Consider the following 15,647-nt stretch of genomic DNA (forward strand, 5'->3'; position numbering starts at 1 on the left):
TTATTCACTTTATACATGCTTCCCTTAGGCAGTATTATTAGATGGTATTGCTTAAATTTTCATTGTTACGCAGATGATACCCAGCTTTATCTATCCATGAAGCCAGAGGACACACACCAATTAGCTAAACTGCAGGATTGTCTTACAGACATAAAGACATGGATGACCTCTAATTTCCTGCTTTTAAACTCAGATAAAACTGAAGTTATTGTACTTGGCCCCACAAATCTTAGAAACATGGTGTCTAACCAGATCCTTACTCTGGATGGCATTACCCTGACCTCTAGTAATACTGTGAGAAATCTTGGAGTCATTTTTGATCAGGATATGTCATTCAAAGCGCATATTAAACAAATATGTAGGACTGCTTTTTTGCATTTACGCAATATCTCTAAAATCAGAAAGGACTTGTCTCAGAGTGATGCTGAAAAACTAATTCATGCATTTATTTCCTCTAGGCTGGACTATTGTAATTCATTATTATCAGGTTGTCCTAAAAGTTCCCTAAAAAGCCTTCAGTTAATTCAAAATGCTGCAGCTAGAGTACTGACGGGGACTAGAAGGAGAGAGCATATCTCACCCATATTGGCCTCTCTTCATTGGCTTCCTGTTAATTCTAGAATAGAATTTAAAATTCTTCTTCTTACTTATAAGGTTTTGAATAATCAGGTCCCATCTTATCTTAGGGACCTCGTAGTACCATATCACCCCAATAGAGCGCTTCGCTCTCAGACTGCAGGCTTACTTGTAGTTCCTAGGGTTTGTAAGAGTAGAATGGGAGGCAGAGCCTTCAGCTTTCAGGCTCCTCTCCTGTGGAACCAGCTCCCAATTCAGATCAGGGAGACAGACACCCTCTCTACTTTTAAGATTAGGCTTAAAACTTTCCTTTTTGCTAAAGCTTATAGTTAGGGCTGGATCAGGTGACCCTGAACCATCCCTTAGTTATGCTGCTATAGATGTAGACTGCCTGGGGGTTCCCATGATGCACTGTTTCTTTCTCTTTTTGCTCTGTATGCACCACTCTGCATTTAATCATTAGTGATCGATCTCTGCTCCCCTCCACAGCATGTCTTTTTCCTGGTTCTCTCCCTCAGCCCCAACCAGTCCCAGCAGAAGATTGCCCCTCCCTGAGCCTGGTTCTGCTGGAGGTTTCTTCCTGTTAAAAGGGAGTTTTTCCTTCCCACTGTAGCCAAGTGCTTGCTCACAGGGGGTCGTTTTGACCGTTGGGGTTTTACATAATTATTGTATGGCCTTGCCTTACAATATAAAGCGCCTTGGGGCAACTGTTTGTTGTGATTTGGCGCTATATAAAAAAATTGATTGATTGATTGATATATACATACACATATATATATACATACACATATACATATATATATACACACATATACATATATATATATATATATATATATATATACACATATATATATATATACACATATATACGAGGTCTATTAGAAAAGTATCCGACCTTATTATTTTTTTCAAAAACCATATGGATTTGAATCACGTGTGATTACATCAGACATGCTTGAACCCTCGTGGGCATGCGAGAGTTTTTTCACGCCTGTCGGTTACGTCATTCGCCTGTGGGCAGTCTTTGAGTGAGGAGTCGTCCACCCGCTCGTCGATTTTTTTCATTGTTTAGGAATGGCTCAGAGACTGTTGCTTTGTTTGATAAAAAATTTTTTCAAAACTAAGGCACAACTGAGTGGACACTATTCAATAAATTCAGCTGGTTTTCGGTAAAAATTTTAACGGCTGATGAGAGATTTTGGTCTGGTAGTGTCGCTTTAAGGACGGTCCACGGCGCCTGACGGCGATCTGCGCTTCGAGGCGGCAGCGTCTCGTCGTTTCAAGTTGAAAACTTCCACATTTCAGGCTCTGTTGACGCAGTAAGTCATCAGAGAACAGAGAACTTTCAGAAGAAGTCGGCATGAGGAGTTTATTCGGACATTCCATTGTTAACGGTCATTTTGTAATGAAAGAACGTGCAGGCAGAGTCGCATGTCGGGCTGGACCCGACCGCGGGGGGTCGCGGCAGGAAAAACACCTCCGTTGGAAATCTTAACGGGCAAGTTGGAACATGCCCAAGCTGTTAAACAATTTCTCAGTTACTCACTTGTTGAAAGCCATTAAAAGCCGCCTGAATTCTACAAATGGTTTTCAACACGGAGGTGTTTTTCCTGTCGCGGCGCACACAGATTTGCCGAGTCGTCACGGAAACGACTCGGCGAATTTGCGTGTACGTCTTTCATTAAAAAAATGTCCTTAAACAGTGGAATGTCCGCATAAATTCCTCATGCCGGCCTCTTCTGAATCTTCTCTGTTCTCTCACGATGTCCTGGGTGAATTAAGCCTTAAATTAGGATGTTTTCAGCTCGAAACAGGCCGACGACAGCGCCTGGAAGCGCTGCAGGACGTCCCGCTCCGTGGGAAGTCCTTACACCGACAGAAACACCCCATAATCTCTCATCAGCCGTTAAACGTTTCACAGAAAACCAGCTTAATTTCTCGAATAGTGTCCACTCGGATATTCCTCACAGGTCCAGAAAAAATTTTGATAAAGCAACGCGCGCCGTCTCGAGCAGTGTGTGAAACAAAGGAATTCAGCCGAGAGGGCGGGGCTACATCTCACTCAAGGCCTGCCCACAGGGAAATGTCGTCACCGACACGTGTGAAAAAACTCATGCATGCGCACGAGGGTTCAAGCATGATTGGTGTAATCGCATGTCATTCAAATCCATATAGTTAAAAAAAAAATAAAAGGGTCGGTTTATTATCTAAGAGACCTCGTATATATATATATATATATACATATATATATACATATATATATACACACACACACACACACACACACACACACACACACACACACACACACACACACACACACACACACACAAGGTCTGTTAGAAAAGTATCTGACCTTTTTATTTTTATTTTTTTCAAAAACCATATGGATTTGAATCACGTGTGATTGCATCAGCCAAGCTTGAACCTTCGTGCGCATGCGTGATTTTTTTCACGCCTGTCGGTTGTGTCATTCGCCTGTGAGCAGGCTTTGTGTGAGCACTGGTCCACCCCTCTCATCGCTTTTTATTGCGAATAAATGTCTGAACGATTTGGAGCTTTGCTGCATCAATTTTTTTCCAGAAACTGTGAGAGACCTCCAGGTGGACACCGTTGGGAAAATTAATATGGCTTTCAGGGACGACTGTACGGGGATTACACAAATTAAGGAGTGCTCCAGCCGGTTTAAAGACCGCCCACAGCGTCTGAGAGCGCAGCGCGCTCCGAGCGCCAATCGACAGGCTCAAGCCCTGCTGGAACAACCAGATCATTTCCAACGTGAAGGCTTTGTTGATCCGGGACGTCGTCTGACTTTCACAAAAAAGCAGAAGATGTGGACATCAGCACTTTTTCGGCACATTCCACCGTTACAGGAGTTTTTTTCATGGAAAGAAAAGCAGAGGGACGCGCCACGGAGCCGTTCATTACGCGGCACAAAACCACCTCCATGTTGGTCTCACAGGACGGCTTTCAGGTGGATTTCAGATGGCTGTCAGTTGCTTTTCAGTCGTGTGATTATCCGAGAAATTGAGCATGAGCTGGACATGCCCAAACATGTCCTGTGAGGCTTCATCACGGCGTTGCTTTGTGCCATGCGGCTCCACCGCGACGCGCGGAAGTCCTCCGCACGTCTGTCTCAATGTGCCGAAAAAGTGCTGATGTCCACGTCTTTTCACAATTCCTGTGCTAGTCAGACGACATACCGGATCAAGACAGCGTCCAGTTTAGAAATGAACAGCACATTCCACTGTTACAGGAGTTTTTGTCATGGAAAGAGGAGCGGAATTCCACGCGTCGTGGTGGAGCCGCATGGCGCAAAGCAACGCCGTGATGAAGCCTCACAGGACATGTTTGGGCATGTCCAGCTCATGCTCAATTTCTCGGATAATCACACGACTGAAAAGCAACTGACAGCCATCTTTCCATGAAAAAAACTCCTGTAACAGTGGAATGTCCCGAAAAAGTGCTGATGTCCACGCCTTCTGCCTTTTTGTGAAAGTCAGACGACGTCCTGGATCAACAAAGCCTTCACGTTGGAAATGATCTGATTGTTTCAGTGGGGTCTGAGCCTGTCCATCGGCGCTCGGAGCGCGCCGCGCTCTCAGACACTGTGGGCGGTCTTTAAACCGGCTGGAGCACTCCTTAATCTGTGTAATCCCCATAAAATTGTCCGAAAGCCATATTAATTTTCCGAACGGTGTCCACCTGGAGGTCTCACAGTTTCTGGAAAAAAAATTGATGCAGCAAAGCTCCAAATCATTCAGACATTTATTCGCAATAAAAATCCGACGAGAGGGGTGGACCAGTGCTCACACAAAGCCTGCTCACAGGCGAATGACGCAACCGACAGGCGTGAAAAAACTCACGCATGCGCACGAAGGTTCAAGCTTGGCTGATGCAATCACACGTGATTCAAATCCATATGGTTTTTAAAAAAATAAAAAGGTCGGATACTTTTCTAACAAACCTCATATATATATATATATATATATATATATATATATTTATTTATTTCAAGTTTGGGTGATGCATAACTTGACATTGTTTACTAAAATACAAAGAAGCTGTACATTATATATATTTAGATTGACCAAAATGTGGGATCTTTTCAAGCGACCTTGACCTTAGACCCCAAAGAGTGACCGTTTTGACCTCTGTGGCAATTGAACTCATCAGAAATGGGTTTCCCGTGTTCAGAAACATGGAAATACACAATTTGTTCACATTTCCATCACATTTAGATCCTAAGACACATCAATTTGTAATTTAATACATAGAAATTTCATATCCTACAGGTCAATGACCTCAGGCTGACCCCAGGAGTCAAACTGTGAACACCTCCAAATCTTAAATCAAAGCTTATGTCATCAAGAGCAAATTCTGAAAGTTTCATGCTTCTTTCATTTTGTGCACAATTCTTAACAGCTTCACTATATGAATTTAGTTTTAGCCTTTTTTAAAAACAACTTTTATCTAAAACTTTCAAATAGCTGAAATTTTTTTTGACATTTTGAAGACTAAACACTGAGGATCCCAAAAAGGTTTCACATGCCAAGATTAGATGATGACCAAGATGTACATAAATAATTAAATGAAAATTTGAAATTAAACCGTAGAGTACATTCAACATAGTTCACTGAGAGAAAGTGTGAATAAGAAATAGTAAGAAATAAAAATGCATATGTAAAATATTTAAAAAAAAAAATCTAATTAATACATTTATTCTGGCTTGACCTCCTGCTCCTTCATCCCCTTGAGGTGATTCTTGTTGTGTTTGTACAATGTGTCCATTTTGCTTACTGGATATACGCTCCAACAGGAACAAACATGTAATATATTATTATTTACAAATGTTGTGACTGTTAAATGTAAGTCAGATTGTTTTTTTTTGTTTGTTTGTTTTTTTGTTTGTTTTTTTGCTGACTTAAAATAGCGGAGCTAAATTTTGTGGAAGTTAATTGGTCTGCTAATGGTTTTCAAAGTTGGCTGAAAAGCTCAATCACAAACAAAAAGTTACAGTTGTATGCAAAAGTTTGGGCACCGCTGATGATTTCCATGATTTTCCTTTATAAATCATTGGTTGTTTGGATCAGCAATTTCAGTTAAACAAAATTAGGCAGGTGCATACATTTGGGCACCCCAACAGAAAAATACATCAATATTTTAGTAGATCCTCCTTTTGCAGAAATAACAGCCTCTAAACGGTTCCTATAGCTTCCAGTGTGAGTCTGGATTCTGGTTGAAGGTGTTTTGGACCATTCTTCTTTACAAAACATCTCCAGTTCATTCAGGTTTGTTGGTTTCCAAGCATGGACAGCCCGCTTAAAATCACACCACAGATTTTCAATAATATTCAGGTCTGGGGATTGAGATGGCCATTCCAGAATGTTGTATTTGTTCCTCTGCATGAATGCCTTAGTACATTTTGAGCAGTGTTTAGGGTCATTGTCTTGTTTAAAGATCCAGCCCCAGGGAAACTTCCACTTTGTCACTGATTCTTGAACATTGTTCTCAAGAATCTGCTGATATTGACTGGAATCCATGTGACACTCAACTTTAACAAGATTCCCTGTACCTGCACTGGCCACACAGCCCCACAGCACGATTGAACCACCTCTAAATTTTACTGTAGATAGCAAGTGTGTTTCTTGGAATGCTGTGTTCTTTTTCTGCCATGCATACAGTAGTGTTCAGAATAACAGTAGTACTATGTAACTAAAAAGATTAATCCAGGTTTTGAGTATATTTCTTATTGTTACATGGGAAACAAGGTACCAGTGGATTCAGTAGTTTCTCACAAATCCAACAAGACCAAGCATTCATGATATGCACACTCTTAAGGCTATGAAATTGGGCTATTAGTAGATGTTAGTAGGTTAGTAGGCTATTAGTAGGTGTTCACAATAATAGTAGCATCTGCTGTTGACGCTACAAACTCAAAACTATTATGTTCAAACTGCTTTTTTAGCAATCCTGTGAATCACTAAACTAGTATTTAGTTGTATAACCACGGTTTTTCATGATTTCTTCACATCTGCGAGGCATTAATTTTGTTGGTTTGGAACCAAGGGCATGTCCTCTTCAGCATAAGGCAACATGACCTCTTCAAGTATTTTGACATATCCAAACTGATCCATGATACCTGGTATGCGATATATAGGCCCAACACCATAGTAGGAGAAACATGCCCATATCATGATGCTTGCACCACCATGCTTCACTGTCTTCACTGTGAACTGTGGCTTGAAATCAGAGTTTGGGGGTCGTCTCACAAACTGTCTGCGGCCCTTGGACCCAAAAAGAACAATTTTACTCATCAGTCCACAAAATATTCCTCCATTTCTCTTTAGGCCAGTTGATGTGTTCTTTGGCAAATTATAACCTCTTCTGCACATGTCTTTTATTTAACAGAGGGACTTTGCGGGGGATTCTTGCAAATAAATTAGCTTCACATAAGCGTCTTCTAACTGTCACAGCACTTACAGGTAACTCCAGACTGTCTTTGATCATCTTGGAGCTGATCAATGGGTGAGCCTTTGCCATTCTGGTTATTCTTCTATCCATTTTGATGGTTGTTTTCCATTTTCTTCTACATGTCTCTGGTTTTTTTTGTCCATTTTAAAGCATTGGAGATCATTGTAGATGAACAGCCTATAATTTTTTGCACCTGCGTATAAGTTTTCCCCTCTCCAATCAAGTTTTTAATCAAACTACGCTGTTCTTCTGAACAATGTTTTGAACGTCCCATTTTCCTCAGGCTTTAAAAGAGAAAAGCATGTTCAACAGGTGCTGGCTTCATCCTTAAATAGGGGACACCTGATTCACACCTGTTTGTTCCACAAAATTGACTAACTCACTGACTGAATGCCACACTAATATTATTGTGAACACCCCTTTTCTACTTTTTTTTTTTTTACTAATAGCCCAATTTCATAGCCTTAAGAGTGTGCATATCATGAATGCTTGGTCTTTTTGGATTTGTGAGAATCTACTGAATCTACTGGTACCTTGTTTCCCATGTAACAGTAAGAAATATACTCAAAACCTGGATTAATCTTTTTAGTCACATAGCACTACTATTATTCTGAACACTACTGTACCTCCCCTTGTGATGTCCAAATAACTAAATTTTAGTTTCATCAGTCCACAGAACCTTATTCCAAAATGAACCTGGCTTGTCCAAATGTGCTTTAGCAGACCTCAAGTGACTTGTTTGTGGCGTGTACGCAGAAAAGGCTTCCTCTACATTACAGTATTTCCTTGTGCAAAGTGCACTATGTAGTTGAACGATGGACAGAGATACTATTTGCAGCAAGATTATGTTGTAGATCTTTGGAGCAGGTCTGTGGGTTGACTATGACTGTTTTCACCATCCTTCACTTCAGCTTATCTGAGATTTTTCTTGCCCTGCCACTTCGGGCCTTAACTAGTACTGTGCCTGCTGTCTTCCATTTCCTCACTATGTTCCTCACAGTGGAAACTGACAGCTGAAATCTCTGAGATAGCTTTTTGTATCCTTCCCCTAAACCATGATGTTGAACAATCTTTGTTTTCAGGTCATTTGAGAGTTGTTTAGAGGCTCCCATGTTGACACTCATTAGAAGAGATGCAAAGAGGGGAAACATTTGCAAATGGCCACCTTAAATACCCTTTCTCATGACTGGATTCACCTGTGTAAAGAGGTCAATGGTCAATGAGCTTACCAAACCAATTTTGTGCTCCAATAATTAGGGCTAAATGTATTCAAATCAATAAAATGACAAGGGTGCCCAAATTTATGCACCTGCCCAATTTAGTTAAACAATTATTGCACACATTCTGTAAATACTAGAATCTTCATTTCACATGTCAAATATCAGTGTGTTCGTCTGCTATATGATATATTTAACTGAAATTTCTGATCCAGACAACTAATGATTTATAAAGGAAAATCAGAAAAACTATCAGGGGTGCCCAAACATTTGCATACAACTGTATCTTCATTAATTAGCTGTTACCTGACCGGCTGAGCTATGCCCACCACTGTTTTTTCAGAACGGCCCGCTCTAGACACATTAATATTATCCTATAGTGACAGATATAAACAAATACTTGGAGATTTTATTGAATCTGTCTCCTGACTTGACCAAAGCCAGGCAACAACCTTGGTGTGAGTATACCTCCACAACTGTAAATATGGAACAGAGAACACAAGCAGTATGAGCACAAGTGGTACCGGCAATGGAGTGGCTGTGTTGTCCTCCCTGCAGCCCAGAACGCATCACTTGATTGATCAGAGGCTCAAACTTGTATAGAGTCTTTTTCCCATCAGCCTCAATACGTTGCACACCTAGAAGTATAGGGAAAAAATGTACTCAAAACACTTTGGGCAAATTGCATATTTGTACAGAATGTCCGTAGTGTACCTCTACCTTTCCTATAGTATATAATTCCAGAACGGCAACCTCGCAGTGTCTTGTATGTTGTCGTGGAAACAATGTCACAGAACTCAAAGGGTGAGGGCACAAGTCCAGCTGCTACTAAACCACTGATATGAGCAATATCAGCCAGTAGGTACGCACCAATCTCATCAGTGATCTGTTTCATACGAGGGTAGTCAAAATTGCGGGAATAAGCGCTTGCCCCTGGAAAAGATAATTTAACAACAAATTAATATATTTTCAGATTCCTCCTCATTTCTGCCTGGAAAAAGCATGTTGACTTCATGTACTCATCTTGAGATTATATATAAAAATCTTACGTAGACTGGGTCCTAAAAAGTTAGATGCTAGAATTAACAATGACGTTAAATGACCTGCTATGATGAGTTTGGGGCAGAACAACCGTGCATTCTCCTCCAGTTTATCATAGTCAATGTAGCCAGTTTCTGGATCCACCTGAAAGGAACAGACCAAGTCATCACAGTTAAGTTCTCTGGGCACGAAGTGGATGTGATTGCTATTGTGGACGCAGTGATGTACATGTGCCAGTGCAAGTTCCTAGACTTGACTTGACCTTATTACTTTCTGAAAGTATGAATGAGCAAACTGGGGTCTGTTTACTCATCTAGAAGTCATCATGGACTCCAAATCTGGGAAACTCTCTTTTCAGGCTGTGATTGATGTATGCAGAGGTGATCCATCCATCCACGATTCATGCAGGAAAGGAACATGTCCTGCATGAATCTGTGGGAGCTGAAATCCAGACTATGCCATTATACCCATTTTAATGGGTCTCTGCTTTTCACCTCGTTTGCCTTTGGAGTGGTCTATGCAATCACTGGACTCAGTATGTACAGTTGTGCTCAAAAGTTTACATACTCTGGAAGAATTTTTGATTTCTTGGCCATTTTTCAGACAATATGAATAACAACACAAAAACTTTTTTTCTCCAACTCATGGTTAGTGGTTGGGAGAAGCCATTTATGGTCAAATAACTGTGTTGACTCTTTAAATCATAATGACAACAGAAACCAACCAAATATCCCTGATCAAAGGTTTATATACCCTGGTGATTTTAGCCTAATAACATGCACGCAAGTTGGTTTGAATGGCTACTAAAGGTAACCATCCTCACCTGTGATCTGTTTGCTTGTAATCAGTGTTTGCGTATAAAAGGTCAGTGAGTTCCTGGGCTCCTGACAGACTCTTGCATCTTTCATCCAGTGCTGCACTGACATTTCTGGTTTCTTTCTGAGTCACAGAGGAAGCAAATGAATTGTCAAAGAAAAGGTAACTGAACAGGAAAGGAATATAAAAAGTTATCCAAGGGACTGAGAATACCAGTCAGCAGTGTTCAAACTATAATTATGAAGTGGAAAATGAGGGATTCTGTCGGGACCAAACCATGGTCAGGTAGGCCTACAAAAATTTAATCAACAACTGCCAGGAAAATTGTTCGGGATGCAAAGAAAAAAACCCAAATAACTTCAGCTGAAATATGGGAGTCTCTGAAAAAAAGTGATGTGGCTGTTTCAAGATGCACAATAAGGACGCACTTGAAAAAAAATGGGCTGCATGGTCGAGTCGCCAGAAGAAAGCCATTACTACGCAAATGCCACAAAGCATCCTGCTTACAATACACCAAACTGCACTGAGAACAAAGTAATTTGGAGGGATGAGACCATATTTGAACTTTTTGGCCACAGCCATGAATGTTACATTTCGAGAGGATTCAACAAGGCCTATGATGAAAGGTACACACTTCCTACTGTGAAGCACGGAGATGGAGCGCTGATGTTTTGGGGATGTGTGAGATACAAAGGCACAGGAAACCTGGTCAGAATTGAAAACAGCATGTTATCAAAAAATACTAGAGGAAAATCTGCACTCATCAGCCTGGAAGCTGTGCATGGGACACACATGGACGTTCCAACATGACAATGATCCAAACACAAGGCCAAGTTGACCTGGCATTGGCTATAGCAGAATAAAGTGAAGGTTCTGGACTGGCCATCTCAGTCTCCTGACCTCAATATCATTGAGCCACTCTGGGGAGATCTCAGATGTGCAGTTCATGCAAGAAAGCCCAGATATTTACAGGAACTGAAGACTTTTTGCTAAGAAGAATGGGCAGCTTTACCATCAGAGAAAATAAATAGCCTCATCCACAACTACCACATCAGACTCCAAGCTGTCCTTGATGTTAAAGGGGGCAATACACTGTATTATGAACTGGAGTATGTAAAATTTTGATCAGGGTCACTTGGTTAGTTTCTGTTGTCATTGTGATTTAAAAAGAGTAAACACAGTTGTTTGACAATAAATGGCTTCACACAACTACTAACCATAAGTGAAAACAAAAAGGTTTTGTGTTATACTTGTATTCATATTCTCTGAAAAATGGGCCAAAAAAAGCAGAAATTCTGCCACAGCAGTAAACTTTTGAGCATAACTGTACATGTTTACTTAGTTTGCACTTCTTTCTGCACTTCTGCATTTCTGCCCTTCTTTTTGTGTATGCTGAATGTCTGACAGTTCCTTGTTATGCTTTTTTTCCTCCATTGTTTTGTTTTTGTTAGTATGACCAAAGCAGATGGTCACCCCTCTGAGCCCGGTCTGCTTGAGCTTTCTTCCTATAATAATAATAATAATAATAATAATAAATTTATTAGCGTGTTGCCAGTGGGGATCCATTGGCTCTAGACTGTGTAGTGTTTATAAATTAGGTAGCTGATATTTTTCAAGGGTAGTAATAAATTATGCAAAGTTTCTATAATGAGTTGGAATGGTGTGTGAGTCCAGAATGTTTTTAGAACCTTAAACCTCAACAGTTTTTAGAAGAAGAACTGAACCCTTTTATTTCATGTTAATTGTGTAATTTGTTATGTTAATTTACTGTCTTAATGCATTTAAGACAGTAAATGCATTACGACAGAATATTTAGGTTCTTGTTATCATATAGACACTATTATTATCAATATTAGCAGGTGTGGTGGCCAAGTGGTTAATGCACTTGGTTTCAGTGCAGAAGGTTCCGGGTTCAAATCCCACCCCTGCCACATTTCTCCATGTAATGTGGAGTTGCGTCAGGAAGGGCATCCGGAGTAAAACCTGTGCCAATTCAACATGCAGATCCACCTTGGATTTGCTGTGGCGACCCCGAGTGCAAACAAGGGAGCAGCCGAAGGGACTTACTTACTTACATTAAATTTTACTTTTATTTTGTCATTTGATTTTTTAAGATGGGCCACAATGGAAGTGTTTTCACTTTCATACTAAAGCCTCTTCTGCTTGCATTGTCCTTTTGTTGACAAATATCATCCTGACATTCTGCTTTTTTCGTTCTGAAAACTTTTATTTATTCTCTGATTTTTTTACCTTGAAGCTAAGGCTGAGTTTTTGCTTCGTAATAGGATGCAAAGCAAGAGAATAGACTGTTGCTAGGCAACCATGGCACTACTCATCAAGACCGGGAAAAAGTAGCAAACAAAGAAATAATACACAGTCTATTCTGCAGGCCATCACAATGACAGCTATGACCATTCTAGATAGAAACTCTCAGAACTCTTGTTTTTTTGTCATTTTAATACATGCTTCACGTCGCTTATCAATACCCATCCCTATTTGTGAGAACTCCTAGCATTGTGATTAGCTTACCTGAGTATATCAAGTACAAAATATTTGAAAAACGTAAATTTCACAGGATTAAAATCCTAAAATACATGGATGACACAAGAAAGTGAAAACACTTCCATTGTGGTCCATTTAAAAATCAAGTGCCAAAACAGAAGTAATTATAAAATAATATAATAATAATGATAATGTGTATGTGATAACAAGAACCTAATCAATTTATAAATACATTAAGACAGTAAATTAACATTAAAAGATTAGGTAATTAACAGGAAATAAAAGGGTTGAGTTCTTCTTTGAAAAACTGTTGAGGTCTAAGATTCTAAAAACATTCTGGACTCGCAGCCATTCCAACTCATTATAGAAAGTTTGCATAATTTATTAATGCCCTTGAAAAATTTCAGCTACATATTTTATAAACTCTACCCAATCTAGAGCCCGTGGATCATTATTGAATAATGGTTGCAGAACCTCAAAGTAATGATAGGGTACTTACTTCACAGTTGTCGTTACAATTCTTTTTTTTTTTACATTATTACAGTATTGTAATAATGTAAAGAAATAGGTTTTTAGCCGTTCACCCTCTATGCTATACTCTCCATGTTGCTTGAGATTGAAATTATAGTTGAAACTTAGAAATAAAGGACAAATTATTGAAGAAACACTGTGTTCAATAGTTTATCACAGTGCTTACGATTATTTTTTTTGTAGCGATGAAATATAAATTGTGAAACTGAAATTGTAGCAGGCATATTTGTCTTTCGAATTAGAGATTAGTCCCACATACATTTTTTGGCATAACTGAGAATAATTGAGAATCACAGCTGCGGGTATCTTTTCTGGCCTTTCTTTGTGAAATTACGCTCTTATGGTAGGCAAAGGCACAAACCGGATATGGCCCAAAACATGAAGACACAATCCGGAAATGGCACAAAACAATCCGGAAATAACACAAAAAATCTGCCTAGTGGAGAAGAAGCCACAAACTGGACAACATTGTCATAAAAAAACATAAAAAAAACCACAAACTAATGGAAGTGCAATGTTGAGATGCTGAAGAGCTTCGCTTGTTCATGTCCGTGACATATACATATTACAAGCTTGCTCTTATGGTAGATGAAGGCAGAATCTGGAAATGGCACAAAAAAAAAAATCTACCCAGTGGAGAAAAAGCCACAAACTGGACAACATTGTTGTAAAAAGCCGTAAAAAGCCACAAACCGATGGTAGACAAACATCGACATTATAAAGAGTAGACGCCGCATTGATTGCTGAGGCACAAGAAATGGGGCCACCATCTTGAACCGGTCATAAAATCTATGTGTCGCAATTGTTGCATAAAACGTATTTGTGAGGCTTTGCCTGCCTTCTATTCTGTCAAGCTGAAGGGGTGGTGTCCAGCCAGACCTGCGAGCAGGCTTTGAAATTTCAATTTCATTTATATAGCGCCAAATCACAACAGAGTTGCCTCAAAGTGCTTCACACAGGTAAGGTCTAACCTTACAAACCTCCAGAACAACAGTGGTAAGGAAAAACTCCCTCTGAGGAAGAAACCTCAAGCAGACCAGACTCAAAGGGGTGACCCTGCTTGGGCCATGCTACAAACATAAATTACAGAACAATTCACAGAACAATTATGGGCGAATATACAAGAAATGCTATTGGCGCACAGGACAGGAGGATCACCAACACGAATATAACTCCCATCTCTGGATGGAGCTGCACCTTAAACAGAGAAAAAACTGAATCAGGCATCAGAAAGACAAAAAATACTGTATAATTTGCCAGCATTAAACAACAAGAAAAACAGAAGACATACTAAGGTGATCACCGGCCACTAACCCTAAACTTCACTAAAAGACCCAGAATTTAGGTAAAGTTGAGGCAGCAGCCCGCTCTAATTACTAATAAAATGAATTAAAAGAGTAAAAAGTGTAAAACAAATCTGAAAATAAGTGAGTCTTAAGTCTGGACTTGAAAATCTCCACAGAATCTGACTGTTTTATTGACGCAGGGAGATCATTCCACAGAACAGGGGCACGATAAGAGAAAGCTCTGTGACCCGCAGACTTCTTATTCACCTTAGGGACACAAAGTAGTCCTGCACCCTGAGAACGTAAAGCCCGGGCGGTACATATGGTTTAATTAGGTCAGCTAGGTAGGGAGGTGTCAGTCCATGAATAATTTTGTAGGTTAGTAGCAGAACCTTAAAATCTGATCTCACTGGGACAGGAAGCCAGTGAAGGGATGCCAAAATGGGTGTAATGTGGTTGTACTTTCTGCTTCATGTCAAAAGTCTGGCTGCAGCATTTTACACCAATTGGAGACCCCTAATGCTAGCCTGTGGTAAACCAGAAAATAGAACATTGCAGTAGTCCAATCCAGAAGAGATAAATGTATGGATCAGGGTCTCAGCATCAGCCATAGACAGGATGGGATGAATCTTCGCTATATTTCGCAGGTGGAAGAAAGCAGTCCTAGTAATATTTCTAATGTGGAGGCCAAAGGATAACGAAGGATCAAAAATTACCCCAAGGTTCCTCACTTTGTCAGTGTGATGTATGACACTCAAGCCGAGGCTGAGCGTTAACTGGTTAAATTGATGCCGATGTCTCACTGGACCAAGAACCATCATTTCAGTCTTATCAGAGTTTAAAAGTAGGAAGTTTCTAGACATCCAACTTCTCACTGCTGCAAGGCAATCTTCTAAGGATTTTATGTGAACGAGATTACCAGCAGTTATCGGCATATATAACTGAGTATCATCTGCATAGCAGTGAAAGGTAATCCCAAAACGCCGCAACATGTGCCCAAGGGGTGCTATATAAAGGGAGAAAAGCAGGGGGCCTAAGACAGACCCCTGTGGAACCGCAAATTTCATGTCACTAAGGTTAGAGGTAGTGTTACTGTACAAAACACAGTGAGAACGACTGGTCAAGTATGACGTCAGCCATGCAAGGGCACTCCCAGTAATCCCAAAATGATTTTCCAGCCTATCAAGTAGAATATGATGAT

The 15,647-nt window shown here is 40.1% G+C and overlaps 1 protein-coding gene across 3 annotated transcripts in view; it reads right to left on the reverse strand.

The window, feature by feature from the left end:
- The window catches only part of LOC117527656 (serine hydroxymethyltransferase, cytosolic-like), a 47,216-nt gene that overhangs the window by 13,760 nt on the left and 17,809 nt on the right, over nt 1-15,647 (reverse strand). For all 3 annotated transcript variants that reach the window (XM_034190096.1, XM_034190095.1, XM_034190094.1), the window contains exons 7-9: nt 9,374-9,455; nt 8,991-9,203; nt 8,795-8,908 (exon numbers count right to left, since the gene is read on the reverse strand). In XM_034190096.1, the coding sequence (XP_034045987.1) occupies nt 8,795-8,908; nt 8,991-9,203; nt 9,374-9,455 (409 nt within the window). The remainder of the gene's footprint in view (nt 1-8,794; nt 8,909-8,990; nt 9,204-9,373; nt 9,456-15,647) is intronic.

Source organism: Thalassophryne amazonica, chromosome 16, assembly GCF_902500255.1.
Source record: "Thalassophryne amazonica chromosome 16, fThaAma1.1, whole genome shotgun sequence".
Classification (NCBI taxonomy): Eukaryota; Metazoa; Chordata; class Actinopteri; order Batrachoidiformes; family Batrachoididae; genus Thalassophryne; species Thalassophryne amazonica.